The 23,176-nt window shown below is 43.1% G+C and overlaps 4 protein-coding genes across 8 annotated transcripts; 1 reads left to right on the top strand and 3 right to left on the bottom strand.

Annotated features, from left to right (window-relative positions):
• Positions 1 to 935: 935 nt before the first annotated feature.
• On the bottom strand, positions 936 to 4,365 carry LOC124850948 (laminin subunit alpha-3-like). Its single transcript, XM_047336995.1, has 12 exons — positions 4,265 to 4,365; positions 3,951 to 4,085; positions 3,723 to 3,865; positions 3,503 to 3,625; positions 3,169 to 3,423; positions 2,905 to 3,085; positions 2,587 to 2,736; positions 2,310 to 2,469; positions 2,097 to 2,224; positions 1,911 to 2,004; positions 1,705 to 1,821; positions 936 to 1,612 (listed from the first exon to the last, which is right to left on the bottom strand). The coding sequence occupies exons 1-12, from the start codon at positions 4,298 to 4,300 to the stop codon at positions 1,464 to 1,466; spliced, it is 1,671 nt and encodes a 556-aa protein (XP_047192951.1). The 5' UTR covers positions 4,301 to 4,365; the 3' UTR covers positions 936 to 1,463.
• On the bottom strand, positions 4,338 to 12,487 carry LOC118318725 (laminin subunit alpha-3). The gene is made up of 24 exons (XM_047336994.1): positions 12,157 to 12,487; positions 11,581 to 11,694; positions 11,342 to 11,454; positions 11,164 to 11,247; positions 10,865 to 10,968; positions 10,269 to 10,420; positions 10,009 to 10,119; positions 9,649 to 9,754; positions 9,216 to 9,380; positions 8,678 to 8,826; positions 8,465 to 8,566; positions 8,234 to 8,388; positions 8,002 to 8,140; positions 7,818 to 7,917; positions 7,614 to 7,730; positions 7,356 to 7,526; positions 7,104 to 7,255; positions 6,672 to 6,878; positions 6,433 to 6,584; positions 6,172 to 6,334; positions 5,080 to 5,207; positions 4,850 to 5,003; positions 4,652 to 4,756; positions 4,338 to 4,562 (listed from the first exon to the last, which is right to left on the bottom strand). Exons 1-24 carry the CDS (start codon positions 12,340 to 12,342, stop codon positions 4,425 to 4,427), a joined length of 3,267 nt encoding a protein of 1,088 aa, XP_047192950.1. The 5' UTR covers positions 12,343 to 12,487; the 3' UTR covers positions 4,338 to 4,424.
• Positions 12,488 to 12,608: 121 nt separating this feature from the next.
• cts12 (cathepsin 12) lies at positions 12,609 to 16,491 on the bottom strand. The gene is made up of 8 exons (XM_035648781.2): positions 16,450 to 16,491; positions 15,814 to 15,959; positions 15,574 to 15,693; positions 15,045 to 15,212; positions 14,736 to 14,957; positions 14,470 to 14,638; positions 13,973 to 14,078; positions 12,609 to 13,856 (listed from the first exon to the last, which is right to left on the bottom strand). The coding sequence occupies exons 1-8, from the start codon at positions 16,478 to 16,480 to the stop codon at positions 13,757 to 13,759; spliced, it is 1,062 nt and encodes a 353-aa protein (XP_035504674.1). The 5' UTR covers positions 16,481 to 16,491; the 3' UTR covers positions 12,609 to 13,756.
• A 1,615-nt stretch (positions 16,492 to 18,106) lies between these two features.
• ankrd29 (ankyrin repeat domain 29) lies at positions 18,107 to 22,923 on the top strand. Of its 5 annotated transcripts, none has more exons than XM_035646726.2 (10): positions 18,107 to 18,306; positions 19,054 to 19,161; positions 19,485 to 19,583; positions 19,921 to 20,019; positions 20,250 to 20,348; positions 20,692 to 20,790; positions 20,910 to 21,008; positions 21,753 to 21,848; positions 22,329 to 22,427; positions 22,510 to 22,923. In XM_035646726.2, the coding sequence occupies exons 1-10, from the start codon at positions 18,295 to 18,297 to the stop codon at positions 22,591 to 22,593; spliced, it is 894 nt and encodes a 297-aa protein (XP_035502619.1). In that variant the 5' UTR covers positions 18,107 to 18,294; the 3' UTR covers positions 22,594 to 22,923. The 5 variants fall into 5 exon arrangements, with proteins under 5 accessions (XP_035502619.1, XP_035502618.1, XP_035502620.1 ...); XM_035646725.2 differs by having other exon boundaries at positions 18,108 to 18,306; positions 19,051 to 19,161; XM_035646728.2 differs by having other exon boundaries at positions 18,110 to 18,306; positions 19,051 to 19,225.
• The last annotated feature ends 253 nt before the right edge of the window (positions 22,924 to 23,176 follow it).

Raw genomic sequence — 23,176 nt, 5'->3', positions numbered from 1 at the left:
CGACGGGCTGTTGTACCTGGTGAAAAGAGACGCTAATGTCCTGTTGTTGTCGGAGTGAGGCCAAGTTCAGATACTAAAGGGATCGTACTAATGTTTGAGCATTATCTTTAAAATGTATCTTGTATGAGCATTATCTTTAAAATGTATCTTGTATGTACAGCATGATACAGCCTCAGTGTGAAGTACCTGTTAAGATATAGGATAGCGAAGTCACTCAAATAACTATAAAATGACCACAAAAGATGCAAGATACCACAAAGAAACACAAAACGACTTTAACCAGACACAAAACTACCATGAACAGATACAAATAGACCACAGAAACACACTTAATAACCAAGAAGAAACAAAAGAAAAGAGGAACAAAAAGATGTATAAAACAACTACAATGAGATACAGAACAAACACAAAGAGACATAAACAATGAAAAGGATGTGTTAGGGGCCTTTTTTGCAATTAAATTATAGAAATTATACAATAATTAACCACCGTGTATTATTGTGGGGTGTGTAAAGTTTTTGAACTCGTAGATCTGTAACTCAAACTTGCCACATTCCCACATTGTATTTCAGTTGGAAACTCTAGGGATCCACACTGTGCTGATTTTTGATGAGATGCTGATATGAATCTTGCAAAAATGAGGGAGGGATGATTGTAATCTTCGCAGAGAAATGTGAGCTGAAGCATGAAGCCTGCATCGCAGCCTCACTGGGGATAAAAAGCTTCCTCCAACTGATCACATTACTTTAGTTTAAGCATCACCATCTCATGGTCATAAGTAGAATAGCAGATTGAACGTGATGTCTGTTAAAAGAGTTCCGATGGTGAGCATGACAAGTCTATCGCTATTATTATTTGAAATTTTAGAGCCATGTATTCAGCAAACAATCAACATTAATTTGTGAAATACTGAAAAGACCACAAATCTTAAAAGTTAATTAACATTTTATTGAAATGTCATGCAGGGTAATTTTGAGGAAATACAGAATCTGTGCACCACCAAGTCCATCATAATTAACTGTACAGCCGCAATATGGATTGTACTTATACCTTTTGCATAATCATCCTTATAATAAATGATATGCTGCATCTTGTAATTTGAGTAGGGAGCAACAAACCAAGTATTGGTTACAGTACTTGGTTTGTTGGTCACAACCATGAACAATCTCCAAACATCTATTCTCTTATAATATTGAAAAGTTAAACACATTGTTTGAGAATATGAAAAATCTAGCACAAACCTTATCTCTGAGTCTGTTTTTAACTTCTCTTTTCTTGCAATACAAAAACAAAGTGTCTTCAGCTGGTGATGATGCTGACTTCTGTAAATTAATCCTTACATTTTATATTTGAACATTTTTGTCTCTATAATAGTAATTATAATAATGTATAATTTCAAATGAGTTCTGTTGGTTTCTGACTCTGATGCCGAGGGATCTGAGACGTTTGATTGCTCGATCATGTCATTCGTCTTTAGGGCATCTATTGATTCTCACAGGATCAACCACCCTGGATTCTGTTAAGAATGCAAGGGGCTTTCCATCAATCTTCACATTTCGCAAGCAGCCCACAAAAGGTGAGGACACAGGGACTCTGCTGTATTTTGTCGTACCTGAAAGGAGAAACAAAGAAGATTCTGGTCAGGGTTGTTTGATAAAAGCTTAAATTCTGGATGACATACTGTGAAATGTGTGATGGATTTACCTCCAACGGAAAGTGAACCCAGTAGTGTTTTTGAGTGTGAGGTGGACGTGATGGGGAAGGCTTTCTCCTCGGACACGGAGTCCACCACTAGTCTGACAACATCGTGCTGTTTGGACACTAGTGGACAACATCACAAGAATTCAAAATTGAGAGCCGCTCACCAATGATCGAGCTTGTGTACTGTTGTCGGCGTGTGAAGTCATTACCTGTAACCACGTGAAACTTTCCATCACAGAGACTTTCACGGGGGGTCACAGAGACACTGACCGCACCGGTGCCATCGTGCACTTTGACCCCCACCTGGTAAAAGACAACGGTCGTTTATTGCAGTTTCTCTTTTTATTCGCTGCCTGATCAGCTGCCATCCTTCAGTCTAAGAGTGAAGGTTTTACCTCGTTTTCCATTAGGAACACATTAAGGCTGGCCTTTTCACTCTGAGCATGGAAGAGAAGACCTGTCAGGTACTGAGGACGCAACTCGAAGGACAACACAAAGTGGGGGCCAACGGTGAAGTGATTATCTAGAACAGGAATATTCTTCATTATATACGAGTGCTTGTTGCCACTTGCAATAAATCTGCATCTAAAAGAAATACAACGTCAAACCTAAGATGAGGTGACCACCGCCAAAGTACGTCCCCATCTCCGCGGCCCCATCGAGGCAAGGTGAAGTTTTATGGTTTGCCCCGGGTTCCCCAACAGCCTCCTCGTTTATTTTGAAATCCCGTATGCAGCCGATGACGCTGTTCATGGGAATGTTGTGTCCCTGTGGGAGGACCAGGGGAGAAGAGAGGGCCATATGTGAGTAAACCTGGGGAAATGTGTGATATGGCTGTTTAAAAGAAAAGAAAAGAAGAAACAGTGACTGAGGTGCGATACAAACTTTCATGGCTGTGCTTTTCAGATCACTTCCCAGGTACACGGGGTTGTGCAGCTCCAAAGACGAGCCCTCGTTGTTCGGCAGGTGACCGTCTGTCACACGGACTCCGTCGACCAGCAGATGAAAAGTGCTCCTCTCCACACTGAGCTTCACCTACACACACAGACAATCTGTGTCACAGGTAAAAGCCCCTCAGCACAGTCATCACATCAAGATGTCAGCCGAACAAAGAGGGAAACCACTGATTTCAGTCGCACGACCCCCTAACAGGTGAATCAATCGTAACTGAAGGGGAAGGGGGTTAGGGGAAAGGTCAGTCACCCTGTGCCAGTTCCCGTCGTTGCTCTTCCGCTTGTGTTGGATGATTCTGTTCTGCCCCAGTGACATCTTGACCTTGCCGTTGGCCATGTACAGAGCCAGCAGCGGCACGACTCCTCTCCCCGCCACATGCAGGATCAGGCCCCTGGACGACTTGGTCTTGACGTCGAGAGAGAAGTGAGGCCTGAGACACGAGAGGAGCACAACGGTGAGGCCTCCATCACATGAAGGAATGGATTACATCTAATCCGACCCCAACACTACTACCTGTAATTGAGGTCCTGTTGTGGCAGAGTGTAACTGAGCCAGCTGTGCTCGTCATAGAGCCGGTGCTCAGCGCGGTGTGCATGTCGCCGTGCACAGCGGCTGCCGGAGGGAGGTTCGTGTCTCTGGTGCTTCTCCAGCACCGGCGCCGGTGAAAGCTCGGTGTGTGGTGAGATGTGGAGACCGCACAGGCCAAGAACAACGTCCCCGTTTAGTGAGAATGAGCTCAGATCCGCAGGTATGAAGCTCCGCTCCGGCCTGTGTCAGATTAGAGATTTCCATTCAACATCGCTTAATGTTATCATATGACAAAGGGTATAGGAATATTCATAATAACCGCCGTGTATGAAGGTTAGCGATGCAGCCTATGAACGTCTTGCTTCGTGAATGTTCATTCACAGGCCTGACGTGGTGTGATCGTCCCTGAGTCACATTGACATTATCAATACTGAGCTGCAACCTGAGAAAAGTATGACAACTTCAGTAATGTGCTTTTTTTTCACATTTAAAATGAAGTAAAGGTAAAACTGTCACTGTAAAAGCAGGACAAATCTCACCCTGTTGGCCTCTGAACTGCAGTCAAGTAGTGCCACTTTCCATCACTGTATCCTTCCTGAGATTTCAGCTTATGATTATTGCTATCAAACACCACGTAGCCGTCATCCAGGGACAGCTGGAGGTCAAGGGCCGAGCTGGAGCGCTGGAGAAGATGAGAGAAGACCGATAGAGTCACGTCGATCTGTAGATTCTCAACTCAATCTGGATGGGAGGTGTGCAGGGTTCACCTGGGAGCTGCTCCGGAGAAGAGCACCGTGTGTGTCTGTGGTCCTGAAGCCCAGAGAGACTCTGACCGGCTGCTCGTCCCGGACAAACAGGGAATCAATGGACAGAGCTGAGAACAACGTAGCTGCACGGACGCCCTGCACAAGCCAGAAAAACACATAAAAAACATTTAGGCTTTTGGATGACTCCAGGATTTGAGCCTTTTCACCTTTCCTACTTCTGTACCTATCACAAGTGATGAACCTGTGACAAGTACACTATTTTATTTTAGGGCAGCCGTGTATATCGGGGTCATCAATTTTTTTGAGCAGTTTACCAGTAGCGAGACTGGACATCCATTGCTGACGCCCATTGTCCTGTTGTACTCGGCGACCTCGCCGTCCGCCTGATGTGGAGACACGCGGCGGACAGAAACCAGTGCAATGAGGGACAATCCGAGGAGCTGGAGGGTGGGAATGCCGCGTGCGTCTGTGCTGTTACCTCTGCCTGAGCTGTGCAGGTAGACCCCCGACGTAATAACTCATGTAGTTTGTATGAACGTGATCTGTGGAGATTTGCTGTCGTCCATAGTAGACAACAAATCGCTCCGCTGCAGTGACTGTAAAGAGTTTGTCCTGAGACAGGGAACATAGAGTACATCCATTCAGAAATCCTGTGCTGCTTGAAGTTCAAGATGTAAGTGATATATTTCTTCTCCCCTTACAGAGAGAGACACTCTCTCAGCGCTCCGAGCTCTGAGCTCTCGACCCGCTTGTTGTCCCCGAAGCACCAGGAAGCCTCTCTCCACAAACACACAGAAAAAAGACTCCTGCAGCACATAGAACACAAGATCAACCGTCACACACTTCTGAACACTGAGCATCTGACTTGTGCGTCTGCAAATCCGTTATGAACCCCGTACTTCATTTCCAATGTAGAACAACAAGGCGTCTGTCTCTCTGCTGTTTGTGTGAAATTTGAAGAATCTCTTCTTCTTCTTGGCCGGCCCCTTTACGAAGGCCATGCGGTAACCTGTTCCGTCGTAGTAATCGGACACCTCCGACACCTCCGGAATCCTAGACACAAATGAAAGATTGTTCGATGGTTATTGCGACATGCGTCTGTAAACACGGTGACCTTTTTAAACCTTACGTAAGGTGAGGCTGCTTTGCGTCCATGTTGACTGCATGTTTGTAGTTGAACAGGCAAACAGGACGGTCGTTGATGTAGGAGAGTTTCATCGCTCCTCTGTACCCGGAGTAACGCAGCTCCAACGGAGGCTGGAAGGGGACAAAATGCCAACGTGTCATGAATGACTTCCAGGAGAATATCTTCATTGGCACTGGACAACCATGTTTTTCATCAAGCGGAGGTTAATGATTCGTCAGATCTCTGGTTCATTTGTGATTATTAAATAATCATTTGCGGCCCCTTGGCGAATAAAACAAGGCCCCGGTGCTCACAGGTGTTTCAACGTACTCTCACACAAAAGGACTTCTCCAGCTCTGTACATTTCAACTTTAACTGTCCTCTGAATTGCTCAGTGGGATGTCATAGTTTGCGTCAGTTACATACGTAAGACTATTGCTACCAACAAAAAAGAAAATATAAACGAAAAGTTAGACCGGATTACAATAAAATATGATATACTAAGTAACAATTACCATTATGTGCACAGTTCTACAGTGGAAAAAAAACACCACACAGCTTAATCCATCAAAGGAACTTGATATTACTTTCCATTTATTAGTCATTATTATTTGAAACTAAGTCAGATTTATGAGGTAATGACTAAAATGTAAAAAAAAAATATTGTAAATCAAAATTCTGTTTTACTAAATCAAAATGATTACTTATTCAGTTCATTCTAAGATATCTAAACAGAAATTATGACATACTAAATCAAACTTACATAATACAGTCCAGACACTGAATTACATTTGAAACATTTTAAAACAAATTAAAATGACGAGATGGTGAGTCCAGATTTTCTCTTTTTGTGTCTTTTCTTGGTTGAAATGTCCTTTCATAAATATATGCAGTATGTAAAGCGCTCTCATTCAAGGAGCGCATTGGCTTGTTTACTTCTTTGGATGTTTTTTTAAAATATTGAATATATGTGAGATTATTTAATTCCTACTGGTTGTCAGTTAATAAAGCCTCGTCTGAGGTCCTTCTTCTGCCGGTGTGAAAATTCAGTTCATGCAGGCATAATGAAATATTAGCTGTGACTGTAGTGGTTACCACAAAGTCGTCGGGATATCCACCCACGTAGAAAACAACAGTGTCTGGATCCAGGTCGAGGACGCCGCTCATGGTGTTTGGAAGGTTGCGATGAGGAGCGAGCCTGGTGGGCCTCTGAGACGTGAAGTTCTTTATGATGTTGACCTCAGCATCTTGGTAAACTCTGGAGGGATTGTTGAGATAATCGACCCATCGATTACATCCGTGTGTTGGAGGAGGAAACTATGAGTGACTAACTTTTTCGAAACTTCTGTGCCATACCTGTGAAAGGTCACCCTGTCGAAGTCGGAGGCGTTCACACTGGCGGTTGTCGTTATCTGGCTGGTTTCCACCTCGTGGACAACTCCACCCAACTTGTAGACGCAAACCAACACACCGTCTCTGATAGCCATGCCGATGTAGTCTCCAGAAGCCTGTGAACCAAAGAAGAGCATGACACGTCACTCAAGTGACTTCCTGCGAAACACAGATCTTTCTGTCGAGGAAGGAGGCACACTCACATTCTTGTTGCCCAAGTAGAAAACAAAGAGATCGACATCTCTGTGTTTGTCCCGTCGTTGCTTTCGTCTGCGATCGGCCTCGTAGGGATTGTTTCGATGGCGATTGAGCAGCAGGTCGACAGCTGTAAACGCTTTCACGTCTTCGAGGTTCCTCGGAGGACGAAGCTCAACGTGACCTTTGCCATTGAACGTTGTGGCAATGGAGAGCTGAAAGACATGAATGTACAGAAAATAGATACAGTGATAAATAAGACATTTTGTCGTGTAGGTCAAAAGATCCTCTTAAGTTCCATAGATCTGTACTATCACTGTGAGTGATCTCCTTCAAATACATCAGCCATTTGATCACTTGTCAAAGTAGAACAATTTATTATAGCCTCTTTGAATCAAACCTGACGTGCTTAAAACAACCGATTGAAAGAAATACGTTACCCTGTTCACAAAGTTTCTTGTCTCCTCTATCACATCCTTGATTCTCTGGATGCTTTCTGTCATGTTGGCACTAGGAGGCGCTTTCCTTTTCAGGGCCTCAACTTGTTGGAGGTTGGTTGTCAACACAGGGAAGGCTGTTTTAAATTTCTTCACTGAAAAAGAAAGAAAAGCAAACAAACAAAATTCAAAAAGATAAAAGGAAAATGATTCATGCTATACTTTAAGGACAGAATCTTGCCGTTGAATACTCACATGTGTTTTCCACATCGCTTAACATATTGCCCATATTCGCACCGACACTGGTCAGAGTCATTCCTTCCACTTCCTGGCTGATATTCCTCAGTCTCTCCGTCAGATCTCTGACTGTGTGGTTAGACGCAGAGGCCGCCGTTTTCGCCGACTCTATCAGGACTTTGGTGTCGTCTGAGAAATCAAAAGACTAAAGATGATCTGCTGTGTCGCAGGTGCAGTGAGCAATCTGCCGGGTCCCGTCTCCGGTGACCCACTGACCTCCTCTGATCGTTTGGAGGTCTCCGGTGACGGTCGAGATGCCCATCCTCAGCGATGCACTTTTCCCCTTTTGCATCTTCACACGGCCTTTGTGGCCGTTCACCGCATGTGAAAGCACTGTTCAAAAAGAAATCAAACAATGTTTGTGCGTCCCAAAATTAAAATAATGTGCGTGTCCTTTTACCAATGACGCTTTCCACGCACTCTTATGGTCACTCTGAATGTGGGGGGCTTCTGTTTGCAAACGGGTTGAATTTTCTTTGAGTCCTTCGGCCCCGTCGACCAGACCTCCCTCCGTAACGTGCTAATTCAGAGCAAGAGAATCCTATTAATATATATTTTTGATAAACTAAACATTTAGATCCTGATCAAGGATTGATGACGTTACCTTTAAGGTTTGATCAGCAGCCTCTCTGGACTGATTTGCTGCCGTCTCTGCCTTTTCTATGGCATTAATGACTCTGTTATGAGCTTCTTTACTCCGCACACTGAGCAGTTCGTTGCTGTAATTAGCATTATGAAGTACTCTGCAATAACACGTGACATAATACATAATGTTCACATGAACACATTATCTAAATTACATATATGCTCCTTTTTTTCTCCCTCTTTAAACTCACTGTTGGAATTCTGCTGCTGCTCTGTTGAACTGCTCTGCGTGCTCCATGGCCTTGTTGACAACATCCACCCTGGCCTTCGTTTGGAAGATGTCATTAGACTTCTTGCGGAGTTCCCCTCTGGCTCCGTCCAGCTGAGCCGCGTGATTCTCAAATTGCTGCAATTTACACACGATGAACTGCCGTGAAACACCTTATCTTGCGGCATCATGGTGGTAAAATGTGCCTGCTTACTTTTTTAATTTCCTCGAGCATCAAGAAGATGTCTGTAATATTTTCCAGCAGATCTTTAGTCGTTTCGGACACGGGGAGGAGTGCGCTCCGTTCCCTCTTCATCTGAGTGTGAAGATGGAGATGCGAATGATGAACAACAACAGGTGAAGAAGACAAAGTGATGTTTTTGTGCATGTGAAATGTGTGATTGTGAGTGCTGTGTTTTCACGTCACCTGCAGATGTTGTAGAGTCACACGGCTCTTCCGGTTAAGGCTCTGCGTCCTGTTGACTCCGTCCGCTGCTGATGACAGCAGCTCAGCCATCTCCCTCAGAGAAGAGTCCGCAGACTGACTCAGTGCATGAACCGTTATGTTGTCCAGCGCTGAGGAGAACAGGCAGATTTTGAACACATATCACAATGATTGGAAATCACCCAGTCAGTGTCATCCAATTCCCATATGATGGAGCTTCACCGGTTTAATTGTTCAGTCATGTCTTTGGTTCCCCTCAGACAAATAGTTTGACATCATGGGAAATATGCTAATATCTTTTCTTGCTGAGAGTTTGATGCTTAGCACAATCACTGTAAACACACAAACCCCCTGTATAGTGCTCTCTACTTTCTGTCCTCCAGTCTGACCTACCTCTGCACCGTTTTGTCTATGAACTGAAGATAATTTCATTCCATCATATTGTGATCTGAAAATAATTAGTATATGTCGGAGAGAACCCCCCCCCCCCCCCAAAAAAATAGATTAAAAAATGTCCTACCTCTGTGGGCCTCCTCCTGCTCTCTGCCAGCGCTGTCTCTCTGAGCAGAGCAGCCTCTCTCCCTCATTTCCTGCACGATGTGCTGAGCCTCCTCCATCATCCTGACTCTTTCCGAGAGAGTGATGGATCCTCCAGGCCTCAACTCAAATAGCCACTTCATCAAATCTGACAAACCACAACAACAGAGACAGCGCTGTTGATGATACATGATCACAGTGCCGGGCCTCACTTTGACATACCAATAATTCAGTTTCCTGAATAAGTCGCACAGAGTCTTAGACACAAGTTGCAGGAGATATCAGTGCGTCTGACATTACTCACCTGAATGTATTTGAGGATGATTACTCAGTGAAACCAATTATTATGAATTCTGTCACAACAGTGGCCCAAAGCCACAGCAGTGTACACACATATTTGTGTTTGAGTGATGCACCTTGTATCATTGTGAGGAGAGATTCCGCCTCAGGAAGAAGATAATCGACCTTTGTTCCATTCACATTCTGCAAAACCTTTGCCAGATCTGATTCTGACTGAAGACTCTGGAAAGGAGCAGATACGTTTCTGTTAACTGTTTGAATTTTAGCACGAGAAAGAAGTTGTCCATAACACCCATGGTTCAGAGCTCCATGAAATCACTTTGACATGCGACGTAATCAGTTTATGAAAACACCTCCTGCAATATTCAAACAATGATTTTGAATCACAGAACTATTTCTTTAAAATTTAAATGATCATCCTAAACTCCTGATTGAGATTTACTTTGATCAACTGATGAAAAATTCTCTCCACGTACCTCGTCAATCAGTTGACTCAAGTCGTCCCCGACAAGGTTCACATCTGCCTCCTGCTGTTCGAGCTTTGGGCCCAGGTGTCTCACAGCAGAGCTGTGGCTCCCAACCTGAAGCTGGAAAACAGGAGAGGTGAACATGAACAGAAAAATGATCAGGTGACATGGATATAACAGGGTTGGGATTTTTCTCTATATAAGTCTTGAAAATGTCTTAAAGCGCAGTTATTTTAAACATAAATATCCAGATGTGCATGTACCAGTACCTTGGCGTCGGAGGTGTTAGCCTCCAGGTTGTTCAGCATTGAGTGTGAACCCGAGTCAAGACTGATGTTCCACAGCTGCTGCTTCAGCCGAGTCAGACCGTCGTCCAGTTTCTCAGAGTCAACCAGTAGAGAAAAAGTGCACCCATCACAGTCTGTGAGTAAATACAGGGAGAGTGTGAAACACACCATTTGGTTAGTTTTTGATTTTCAACGCAAGCTGCACCGTGGCAGCGATCAACACATCTGCTTTTACCAGATCTGGTGAATTCTATTGAAAGAAAGTATGTGACCATGTTGTATGTCTTCTGTGACTCTGATTTGTTGGGTTTGGAGAAACTTAAACAAAAAAAAACAGTTACAAACTGAACCAATGGGGTTAATGTGGGTATGTATGAGCCAGACTGACTAAAAGAAGTTATGAAAAATGTATTATCCAGTATATTTTAGTAAAGTTTAAAGGTCAGGATACCCCGAACCTCTAACTATGGATCATTCTTCCTAAAACCTTTCTTGTGAGTACCCCAAACTTAGTGAAATGCAACATTGAATTATTACATAGTAACTACATTTGTGTTTTTGTGAAAATGATTATTAACCTCCAGTTACAGTATCACATAGGTTGACGATGCGATCCCCCCTGTTGCAGGGTTCGCAGCTGCCTCCAGGCACCAATGGATTGCCGTAGTAACCATGTGCACATCTTAAAGAGAGGACAAACAAGCTCATGAATGTTTCTACTTTGAGTCACGAACCTGCACAGGAAAATAAGGTATGTGTCTTTTTTTATTTATTCATTGGACAATAGAATGCACAGCTGCACTAAGGATAATAATGTTGACATGATAAATGACGTTATGTGTTTGGTTATGTGTCACTTGTTGACCAGCAGACCAACCTCTCACATCTGGATCCACTGTAACCACGTTTACACAGGCAGTCGACCACACCTGAGCCAATGTCCAGACAGGCCATGGCAAAACTAAAAAAAGAATAAATAAGATATTCATACTGATCCAGAAAGGGAAGAAAAATCAGCTGAGCTTGGTTGAGTTGGGCTACAAACAGAGACTGACTTGTTCCATGTGAAGGGACATGGGCAGCCACGGCAGGTCCTGTCTCCTACGTTTCCATAGTAACCCTCTTTGCACCGTTCGCAGCGGTCCCCGGCCGCGTTGAACTGACAGTTCTTGAGGTCAATTAGATGAAGGGAACAACAACAGCATGTGTGATGTGACTCGACAGTGAGCCTGTGAATGCAATGACCTTTCAGTGTGCTGTTAATCTACAAATCGACATGTGAGTAAACACCAACCACACAGTCCCCCGTCTGCTCATCACACTCTTTGGAGAGTCCGTTGCAGCCACACGGCACACACTGGCCCCTGGACGGCCCGGTCCACTCCCTGTAGGAGCCAGAGCCGCACTTCTATACGCACACACACAGAGAGCGCTCACGGTCGACTGTGGGAAAGTGAACGCGGGACTACACCCCACCAGAGCTCACTGGACAAATATGTTACCACAAAGTAATCGGGGCGAGGCACAGAGACAGAGGGACACACGTGGACGTACTGTACATTCACTGAAGAGTGTGTGCATTGCATTTGACATGGGCTTGTGTGTACCCTGATGAAGGTTTGGGCTTGTAAGGTTGGGCTAAGGATCGCTTTAAAAATACTTTCTATACCCAGGGATATTATAAAATCGCATGTCAGATAGTGTAGTTCATTGAGGATGTATTAGTAGATTTTACACTCTCTTATCAGAATACATTTCTTGACCTAGTTTTGCACCACATTATGTGCCATAATCGTCGTACTGTGAAGAGGTGGGAAACGAACAAAAACCCACTATGAACGACATAAACACCAAGTAAGAACTGCTTTACCTGAGTAACAGCACCTGCTGTTTGGTTGCTGAAGGAGGGATTGCAGAACTTTTTTGTGCTCCGTGTCTTCTGAGTGTGTCTGTCACGCCAACACTTTGGATGTATCTGAGCAGACGGACAAACCAGAGCAAAGCAGAGCAAAACCGACCATGCAACACGGCAAAGTAGAGGTCTTTTCCAATCCATTATGAGATGTTCAGCGATCCACGTGAGTCTGGCAGTGGAAAAGAAAAGTCCCCCTCCTCTGCCTCTCCAAGTGAACCTTGTAGCAGTTGAACCTTGGAGCTTTTTATGTGAGATGCACGACGAGAAATTGGACTGTGAGAAGAAACAAGTTTAAATGAGTGTCGGCGTTCAGGCAGGTTCAAAGTTCATTGAGGTGTGGTTGCACTTGCAGACATTAAGGTTAAGAAGCAGCGGCTGAACAATAATGTGCAGAGCAGGTGACGGAAGAAAGTGGTTCTCACTTTATTATCAGTCAGTGGATAAGTTGCAACATTTCAGATGATCCTGTAAGTAAGTGATAAAAAAAATACATTGTTTGTAAGGTTCACAAAAAAAAAAAGAAACTTTTACTTGCATTGAAATGAAAATAAACCAGTGTATTTGGTCTCTAACAGAGTCAAGTCGAGGCCTGAAACAGAGTTCATTTTATAAGTGTATACCCCAAACGCCACCCTTCCATCCTACACCATCTCGATATAATATGTATCTATACATAATTTCTACCAAGTACAAATGCAAATACAAATACAAAAAAAGTTTTGCAGTCTGAAGATATGACATGAAAGTTAAAAACATCGCTTAGTGAATCGTTCAGTATCCACTAACAGTGAAGGTTGTTTTTTGAAATTCACAAGCAGGACACCCTGATTTATTTTATTTGGTACATCCCCCTATGTCCATTGCATTACATTGTGCTAATGAATAATTTCTGCTCATTTCTCAAAGCAAGATTATGTAACTTGTGTGACAGCGGCAACTGACAGGTGAAGCAAAAAGTAAAAATCAATTCTATACAGAATCTGGAAGCTTGGTGAACTTCTGTAGCTGCTGAGTTAAGAGCTAACATGTCATTTAGTCTATGTTAATACTTACAGGAGTTTCTTTTCTATTTCATCTGTGCCATTTAGTCTTCAGTGGTATTTTGAGCTTGGTTTCTAACAGGAGAATGAGTTCACCACAGCTCTTTTATGAAGATGGACAAGGTCAAATGAAACACAGCTAATTACCCCAAGGTCGTCCTCTCTTTTTTTGGACACCTGCTTTTATCTTGCTTTAATATTCAAATTGCATTTTCCATATTTGGTGAGTTTGGAGACTGATCCAGAAAACAAACATTTCAAAGGGCTATTTGAATCTTGTGTGTGAACAACAGCCCTGAGAGAGGAAATGTGTTCACTGTACACGGCTGGTGAGGGTCTTTCCACAATACATCTTCAGTGTCCGAAAGTTCAGCAGAAGTTTTAGAAAAATATGGATTACTTTACAGATGATATTAGCTGTATGACCAATGACTGATTTTGTATTTTTTTTGGCTCTTCTGACAGACCAGTACATTTTTAGCATTAAAAGTCAACTCTGAATCATCTTATCAGAATCATAAAATAGGGTACAAAGCATAGCTGGCAATGCCACAAGTGTTTCTGCCGTCCCGGATCAATCGCATGAAGCCCCCTTCACCCCAGCTGCTGCCCCAACTATGAACAGGAGATACAAAAAAATGAAATATTTTAAAACAAAGAACACTTGTACATTTGAAATATTAGAAACTGTATTTTCCTGTGTTCTTCGATGTGCACACAGTTGTTCTGACCTGTTTTTTATGATCCAGTAGTCCTGGCCTCCTTCCGAGCCGAAGCCAACCAGCAGCACAGCGTGACTCAGATTGTTGGGGTTACAGCTGGGCTCATTGTATAGTCCTGTAAGTGAAAGTTAAACCTGTATTACCTGATTTATTTACTTTTGACCACTTTGCGGCAGTAGAGAGGAGCTGCAAAGACAACATACACTTATACACATCACAGTTTTTCAATGAAGGGGAACTCGGTTTAGCACATTCAGCATTTATTAGGTTTGATTGTGAGTTGGGTTTCTGGGTTTTAAGTCCAATTTTCACTCTCCTTTAAGTGCAGGTTTTTGCTCCCTACAAACTCACGAGAATTATTTTTTTTAAAGCATATTCATGAAAGCGTAAAAAAACCCAAATTACTAGAGGGAAGATGGTAGTAGTTATGTCACTATGAACAACATCTTTCCTATATATGTAGTTGTTCAACGATTTTATAAAGGAAGTAGATCAAGACAATTAACCTGAGCTGTAGAACAGGAAGCTTGCATGGTCGGCATCAATGGCCACTGTGATTGGACCAATAGTTGCCACGGCGTCAGCCAGAGCCTGCTCGTCTCCTTTGGGTATGAACCTGTAGTCTTTAATATGAGCTACTGACAGTCTGCTGTCGTAATAACAGGGCTGTGTGTCCTGTTGAGAGAGAATCAGAACTGAATGTTAACATCATGGAGGAAACAGAATGATTTACTGTTGTTTTTACTGTAGGAGAGGAAGCCAGCGGCCTCACCACTGAGGTGTAAGGGTAGGTGCTTGTCGATTGCAGCCCGTTGTTCACCACATAGTCGTAGGCATTGGCCATCCAGGCACCATTGCAGCCAGAGGTACCGTACGGCTTGGAGCAGTCCACCAAGTTTTGCTCACTCAAGGAGACCAGCTGACCCGTCGTCTTGTAGATTTGTCCCTCAATAGCTCCTGTGGTGCTGAAGGCCCAGCATGAGCCGCAGTAACCCTGTGAGGAGCATTTAAAACGTTGATTTCAACGTTGTTCCTGATTTAGAGGAGTGAAAACACTCATGTGAATGTAAAAACGTCTCACCTGGTCTTTCACCTCAGTCACATAGCCCATGTTCCGGTAGTCAACAGATCTAACACCACCTAACTTCTTAGCGTTGGTCCGCAGCCTTCGGGCAGAGACGATCTTCCCTCGGTTTACAAACTGGGCGTCTATCAAGGCACCTTGCAAAACCTGGTATTCTCTTTGTGTCTATGTACGGACAACATAAAGATTATTTTTATAATCTTACTGACATCTACAATCTGACAAATCAGGTGTAACAACTTATTGATATATTCTAAAAAATAAAATAGTTGTGCTTTGTTGCTAAGACCATTCTTATGTATATTCACTAAATATAAAGATTTAGCCACTCAGATTAGTTTAGCATAAAGGCTGGAGACAGGGTTCTGTCCATAGGTATAGATTATACAGGCAAGACACAAGGTGCTAGTAGGTGGATTAGTCAGAAGTTATTTTCTCTCTAAACTCAAACTTTTCCATTCTTTGACCATGATTTGTTATTGTGAGCATTGATGCTTGACACCAGGTGGGAAATGCTCGTCCTTACCAAGTCCCCATACTTATTCATAGCCATAGCGAACGGCCTGATCCCCATAAAAAACCCTTGATTATTGTGTGCAATCAACTGCTTGTTCTCCTCCCAGATGGCCCTCCTCTGCATGTCGTCCTGCATGACAACACAAACGCACACACACATCAAGAAAAACTCAAGTGACACAGAACACATGAGCGCCACCTTCCCAACCAGTGTCCTTGTGTTTTAAGATAGATGTGTGGTCAGTCTCACCATTTCGTCATAGGTTATGCCATGGCTGCTCTTCCAGATGTCCCAGTCAGTGAGGACCGCCTCATCTGAGTCTGACGCGACAGGCCTCGCGCCACACAACAGGACAGCGAGCAGGGCTGCCCTCAGCAGGAAGCTGGACGGCTGAACTGCAAGGAAAAGAGGTTTGTTTTCACACCGTTACAAGTTGTTCAGTCATTTACAGTCCACTCAGTGGAATAACTACTGGGACTGAAATTGTTGTTTTCATTGTACACTGAAACTTGTGTATCTGGTCAGTTTATTAATGGGTAATTATGGCATGATACCCACCATATTCATTCCAACCTTCCAGACAATAAGTTTCGACTGAACTCTAACCATAAATGAGGATTATATCAATTTAAATCATCCTGACACAAACTCTAAAGTAATAAATGTTAAGTTAAGTTGGACTCTTCGACTTTCAGTGATTTAATTGGCATAGGTTAATCTTTCTTAAAGCTACAGCGAAACTAACCTAAAAGCCAACCTTGTGTCAAATCTTTTACATTTAATCAAATTGTGAAATTTGTCATTGAAAAGAAAAATTCGATTTCAGGATTCAGATGTTGTTTTCTGTAGTTTTGCATATGAAATAAAAAGCCCTGGACAGCTTACCTGCATGGATGTGAGTCTGTTTAGTTCCCATGGTCAAAGAGCAACTCTGCACAGTGATGCGGCAACAGCCTGTCAACCTTCCTTATAAAGCCTTGCAATAAGTATATGCTTCGACTCTACTTTTACCGAATCCCTCAATCAACACTTATGACAGCACCTGAGAAGGATATTAGTCAACAAAAATAAGATGCTTTCCCCGCTCCTCCTCAGCAATACCTCATTATCATTTAGAGAGGGTGAAAGCTGCAATTTTGTAAATCCTTCAAATGCTGGTTTATAATTGAACATAACACCTGACATATTACTTTCCAAAACCAAAAGTACACAGATGCTTTACTGCACTAAAAACACAATCACATCAATGTAAAAATGTTCCATCACATTAAGTAGGATTAATGATGTGTATTATATATTGTTAGTTATTTCCTTTATATGTTACCAACCCCTTTAAAGTGTCTTTGCGTATTATTAAAAGCATTATATAAATGAAAGAAATGTATTATTGTTGCTGTTGTTATTTTTATAATGGTAATAATAATAATCATTATTATTTTCGTATTCAGGCAACAGTCCAAAAGGATTGATTATGTACACTTTTGTCCAGTGGTTCCCAAGGCGGGGGTCAGACCCCTCCAAAGGGTCGCAAGAGATGAATAATGGGAGAGGAAAGAAGAGAAATCTGACTTCAGATACACACATTTTTATTTATTCATTTCTTTCTTTAAAATGTTTCAAACAAACGATGATTTGACATCCTTGGACCTTAAACAGTGAGATAATTGAAACCATCTGAGACGTTTAAAAACAAGAATGAGTAAATCACTGGGGTAGCTGCTGACAACATGGACATCCTTGAGTTGACCTAGGGGCTCAATTTACACACGGCAGGGTCACAAGATAAAAAAAAAAGTTTGTTTAATCTTCAACAAAGCACATTAAAGGAATAGTTCAGTGATTTTGAAGTGGGGTTGTATTAGTAACTTATGCATAGTTAATATGTTACCTTTTGGACATGGTGATCAGCGAGGTCATTTTTAACGGAGTTTGGAGGAGAAGTGGAAGTAGCGTAAGTAGCACCGAAAAACGTCTTTTTCACCACATTTTTAAATGCTTACCTAAAAAATGTACATCCGTTCAATTGTACGTTGGAGGACGTATTTTTTCACTACTTTAGTTTTCCGCCAGGAAGACGTTTAAGTTTGCAAGTCTTTTAGGTAAGCATTTAAAAATGTGGCGAAAAATACGTTTTTCGGTGGTCCCCTCTGCAACAATGGGACTCAGACTTACGCTACTTCCACTTCTCCTCCAAACTCTGTTAAATGACATCGCTGATCACCATCTCCATAAGGTAATATATATACTATGCATAAGTAACTCATTCAACCCCACTTCAAAATCACTGAACTATCCCTTTAAGATAATTGTAAGGTTTTTGCATTTTTAAATGTAAAGCTCTTCTGATAGGTATCCAAAACAGATGCCTAATGAATATAGAGCAGTAACGTGTGGAATATTTCCATATAAATTGTGCTGGAGTCTACAGAGGCACAAGAGGCTGTGGCTTATGTGAGGTTTGGTACCTGAGTACCTGTGTCACCTTGGTTACTCGGACAGTTTCCGGCTCCACACTGCGCTCGGCAGCGCCCCCCGGCGGCCGGCCGAGCGCAGCGCTGACTGCAGAGGATGAGCTCAGCTGACCGCCTGTCTGTTATTAGGTCCCCGGACCGGCGCCGCCAACACCCAAACACAGTGCGGCAAAACAGGCGAGAGGCGCTCAGCTCCCAGTCGTCTCTAATGAGTGAGTGCGCGGGGAGAAAAACATGAGTCACGAGTGAGGTCTGCGCCATGTCTGTTAAGGTAAAGCAGCTTCTTTTTTTTTCTTTTGCGTTATCCATCACGGTCTGCACGCATCGTCAGGGCCCGAATGACAACAACACATCCCACCTGCTTCCTCTCGAAGCCTGTATCTAACGATGTGGTGCGTTCAACTGCAAATCAAGTGTCTGTTTACGGACTTTGATGCAATTATTCAGTCTAGGTTTGTGTGTGTGTGTGTGTGTGTGTTTGTAAGTAAGGTTATCATATGGCCTGAATTAACATTCCATACGTTAACCTGCAACTGTGCATATGATTGTGCATGATGCATGTTGATGCAGAAGCAATTTGATTCAAATCCCCTCAGTATATCCTGAGAAGTGTGTGTGTGTGTGTGTTTGACTCTTAGACCTCGGAGTGATGGAAAGTAACACGCACTCAAAGGGCTTCAGTGGTTTTAGGGTGAGAGATGGGGTTCAGCATTTTGTTGTGATGGGATAAGGGAATGCACGTTGTCAAAGAATGTCCTCCCAAAGCCAATATAAAGAAGTGTGTGTGTGTGTGTGTGTGTGTGTGTGTGTGTGTGTGTGTGACAAAGGGATATCATACGGCCTATTATGTCCCATTGAATTGCACATTAACCTGTGCATGTGTGTATTTGTGATGACTTGCCCTTCATTCATAACCAGACACACTCTACTCTACTGTCTGAGCTCTACTGTCAGTGTGTTTAATACCATAATGGTGGCTTGAGGTCAGTGTTTGTTGTGTGTATTTACCCTCCAGAAGGAAACACCCCTGGCTAATGCTGTGTTTTGGGCAGCGAGGAAGGGGAACTTGGCTCTTCTTCAGCTGCTGCTCAACAGCGGCCGCGTGGACGCAGACTGCAGAGACAGTGTACGAACGCTGCATGTCCTGGCTGCTCTGCTGCACGCTTTAACCATAACCCAGGAAGACAGAGGTGTGGTGTTGTGTGGTGTGTGCGTGTGCGTGTGCGCACGTGTGTGTGTGTGTGTGTGTGTGTGTGTGTGTGTGCGTGTGCGTGTGCGCACGCGTGTGTGTGTGCATCATAATTTCAAATCCATAGTATGTTTGTAGTGCCACCAGTTTCATGTGTTTAGTTGGAAAATCAGCATGATGTCACAGTTGCATCGCCACATTAGGGTAGTTTTTATGTCGTCCTAATGGATTCGATTTGTAATTGGGATATTTCTCTTCAGTATGGAACGACAGCCTTGATGGTGGCATCATACAGTGGCCATTATGAGTGTGTCAAAGAGCTCATCATGCAAGGAGCCGACATCAACTACCAGAGAGAGGTATGATGGGAAAATAACTGTCAACCCCACAATTAAAGATATTCTTGGGTGAGGGTCACAGTAAATCCAGAGTCACAGAGTGACATTCATGTCTAAAAACAGCTTATGATAGCAGGTTGTGGCTACATGTTTAGCTCACAGACATGAGGGTGGTATTAATTTTCTCATTTAAAATTTGCAAGTTCAGAGCATAGTCCTGAACAAAGCCTTAATTCAATCAATGTGTGTTGTATTCAATATTTCAAATCCATCAAACATAAAAAGTTGTTTTCAACATTGGAGTGTAGTTCACGTGAAATGACATCACGTGTAAGTTTTTTTTCCCTGTCCCCTCCAGACAGGTTCTACTGCCCTGTTCTTCGCCTCGCAGCAGGGACACAATGACGTGGTGAAGCTCCTCTTTGAGTTCGGTGCCTCCACAGAATTCCAGACAAAGGTGTGCTGCGGGGCACAATGACTGGTGTCACTGTCTTTATGACGCTGGCTGCGTTGCCATCAGCTCACTCTGTGATTCAGAGGGCTTCATGTAGAGATAAGGAAACAAAATGACTGCTTTGTATACCTCTGAAGACCGTTGACTTTCAACTTTTTACATTTTTTTATTATTCTACTGCTGAATGCATTCGTCACCTTAAAACAGTTTTGTGTCCCTTGTTTTCGTGGCAGGACGGTGGCACAGCTCTCACCGCCGCCTCTCAGTATGGACACTCCAAGGTTGTGGACACCCTGCTGAAGAATGGAGCCAATGTTCATGACCAGCTGCATGTGAGGCCTTCTGCGTATTCAGCCTCTCTTTAGGCCTGCCCCCCCCCCCCAATTCCCATCCACCCCGGCCCTGTGTTTAACGTCCTCGTCTTATAGTTGCAAACATTGTCCCAGCAGCTGGAATCCAGCCTCTCAGGTTTCTACGGACTGCTGAGTCAGACCGTCTGACATTCAGCAGGATTAGGCTGTGAAAAAAAACCCTGATGACACAAACTAATATTTATGAAATAATATAGTATTTTGTTATGAATACACATTCATTCCATAGGAACATTTTTATTCATACCGGTTTTAAGAAAACCAAATATTACCCAATGTATGAGGTTATCCTTTTATGTTTCAGGATGGTGCCACGCCTCTGTTCCTCGCTGCCCAGGAGGGTCATGTGACAGTGATCCGTCAGCTGCTTGCCTCCGGGGCCAAGGTTAACCAAGCTAGGGAGGTAACACAGCCTTTCCCTCCCTAGCTCACAGCTCTTCTCTTACATCCCTGCATACAACCTTAATTTCTCTCTTTTTCCCGTGTCACTGCACCCGTCCTCCCCACCTACGTGTTCTCCAGGATGGCACTGCCCCCCTGTGGATGGCGGCTCAGATGGGTCACAATGAGTTGGTGAAGGTGCTGCTCTTACGTGGTGCCGATCGGGATGCTGACAGACAAGTTCGTTGTTCATTTGTAAATTTTTAAGTACATCGAAATGCACATAGAGGGTTTAGTCACCTTTCCCCAAACAGGACTAGTCCGCAGCTTTCCTATACTGCCATTGTGACCTTAAGGGACTAATTATATAATGTAAAATGACAATTGCACTCTGGACCTCTGAAACATCAGTTACTGTAACAGTGCTCACTTAAGGTCCATCCATGCAGTCCTCAACTTTGTATGTTCATACTTTTTGTTATTCTGAGCACTTTTAATTTGGTATAATCAATGTTTTCACATTAATGCTCGATCACAAAAGTACATGCATGTGAATGGCGTTGCTATTGGTGACAAACCTACAGTTACCTTCATTTCAACTAAGTGTTTTGGCATCGGCAATTTAGAGTTAGGTGTCTTACCCAAGGAAACATTTGCATGTGGTCTGGGGGAAGCAGGGATTGAACCGCTAACCTTCTGGTTAGTGGACGGCCGTCTCTACCTCCCTTATCCACAGCCAGCTCACAGTTGCCCTTTAATAGGCAACTGTTTGCTATTAAGTTCACCAAAACACTCATTAGGCGATACTATATCGATATTAATATTAAACTGTTAATGGTTTGTTTCTGCAGTGGATATTAATAATCAGTTGATCCACAGGAAACTTCATGATAAAGGAAAGGCTATTTATCAAGCCAGTAAGTGGCCCTTGAGTGGAGATTAAGCCGCATAATTTGCAGTGTTTTCCTTTTTCTGCCTCTTGAGGATGGATCAACAGCGTTATTCAAAGCAGCTTTAAAGGGACACAGCAGTGTCATCGAGGAGCTCCTCAAGTTTTCTCCGTCACTTGGCCTTCTCAAGGTAGAGGATACTGTCACAGCTCCTGTCCCTCTATAAAGGGATATTTGGACATTCTGGGTATATAACCATATTCGCTGATACCACTCTCATGTCCGCACACCAAATATAAAGCTACCATTATCACACTGTCTTTTTCTGAGAGTAACAAAATCCATCAACTAACAAGTTTACCAACATCTTGTTTGCTCAGTCTGTACCAGGATAGTTGTTTTCACCTATTTCCAGCTTCTGTGCTAAGCTCAGCTAATAGACCCCCGCCTATTGCTTCATATTTAGTGTATTGGCATGAGAATGGTGTTGGATCCTTTTATGTCACTCTGCAAAAAAAACAACAAGCATATTTTCAACAATTGTCAAGCTATTCTTTTATTTCTAATCCTGTATTACCAAAGAAAGCGCATATTTGTATTTGTTTGTGAGAATACAGCACTACTACTCCACCGTCTTATGAATACATACATGTTTCTTTGTTGTTTCCAGAACGGCTCCACTGCCCTCCATGCAGCTGTCATGGGCGGAGACCTGCGAACTGTTCTGCTGCTGCTCGGGGCCAACGCAGACCCCACGCTACCAAACAAGGTAAGGCATTTAGATTTGACGGATGAGATAGCAAGCAGACGGGACACAAGTAACTACTTTTTTCTCACGTGTGTTTGTCCAGCATAAAGAACTCCCTGCAGATCTCACGAAGAGTGACCGCATCCTCAATGTTTTACATCCAAAAGTCTTGAACGGAAACAGCTGATAATAACCCAGACTCCTGCCTTCACGCCTGGACCGCACCGATGTGAGGGGGAAACAAAGCCACAGCTCGGTGTCAGACCTACTCAGCCACAACATGTACTGTACATGGTGATTGCTGTCATATGTTGAATAAACCTGGACTAAATGTTGAGCAACGCAATGTGCAACCAGAATGCATTCGTCTTCCACATGCAACATCATCTTAACACTGGTGTTCTTCAGTATATATGCATTTATTGTTCTTCCCCAGGTGTTGTAAGATTTTTATATTTTGCCCACTATTTATTTTCCTTTTTAAAAAATGTAATAAAACCTACATTTGTTTAAGTAACGCAGCAGTGGCGGTGTGCCTTTATTTGATGGATGAGGATTTATTTTGACAAGTCACAGGTATCTGCAGGCTTTGTAGAGGGAGAATATACAAGTAAATATAGTAAAACAATGATATTTTACACATTGTAGAAACATAATGATTTGATTATTATGACTAATACTCAGGTCAGTATTGTCAGATGTACACCTGTAACACCTGTAGTGTGGTTGAACTGAATTTCCTTTTTAATCTCCAAAGTAATTAATTATTA

The sequence above is a fragment of the Scophthalmus maximus genome, chromosome 13 (genome assembly GCF_022379125.1).
Source record: "Scophthalmus maximus strain ysfricsl-2021 chromosome 13, ASM2237912v1, whole genome shotgun sequence".
NCBI lineage: Eukaryota > Metazoa > Chordata > Actinopteri > Pleuronectiformes > Scophthalmidae > Scophthalmus > Scophthalmus maximus.
The sequence above is the reverse complement of the archived record's forward strand: the minus strand, read 5'-3'. Positions and strand labels throughout refer to the sequence as shown.

Coding starts and splice junctions, on each gene's coding strand:
- cts12 (XM_035648781.2), bottom strand. CDS start 16,480: ATGGGAACTAAACAGACTCACATCCATGCAG. Junction 15,694..15,813: donor GCATAACCTATGACGAAATG/GTGAGACTGACC, acceptor GTTGTCATGCAG/GACGACATGCAGAGGAGGGC. Junction 14,958..15,044: donor TGACTGAGGTGAAAGACCAG/GTGAGACGTTTT, acceptor TGCTCCTCACAG/GGTTACTGCGGCTCATGCTG.
- ankrd29 (XM_035646724.1), top strand. CDS start 18,374: ATGACAACAACACATCCCACCTGCTTCCTCTCGAAGCCTGTATCTAAC. Junction 19,162..19,484: donor ACGCAGACTGCAGAGACAGT/GTACGAACGCTG, acceptor ATTTCTCTTCAG/TATGGAACGACAGCCTTGAT. Junction 20,349..20,691: donor ATGTTCATGACCAGCTGCAT/GTGAGGCCTTCT, acceptor TTTATGTTTCAG/GATGGTGCCACGCCTCTGTT.
- LOC118318725 (XM_047336994.1), bottom strand. CDS start 12,342: ATGGATTGGAAAAGACCTCTACTTTGCCGTGTTGCATGGTCGGTTTTG. Junction 9,755..10,008: donor TGAGTCAACTGATTGACGAG/GTACGTGGAGAG, acceptor GCTCCTTTCCAG/AGTCTTCAGTCAGAATCAGA. Junction 6,585..6,671: donor TCTACTTGGGCAACAAGAAT/GTGAGTGTGCCT, acceptor TTTGGTTCACAG/GCTTCTGGAGACTACATCGG.
- LOC124850948 (XM_047336995.1), bottom strand. CDS start 4,300: ATGGGCGTCAGCAATGGATGTCCAGTCTCGCTACTG. Junction 3,626..3,722: donor GCAGTTCAGAGGCCAACAGG/GTGAGATTTGTC, acceptor TACTTTTCTCAG/GTTGCAGCTCAGTATTGATA. Junction 3,424..3,502: donor GCTAACCTTCATACACGGCG/GTTATTATGAAT, acceptor AATCTGACACAG/GCCGGAGCGGAGCTTCATAC.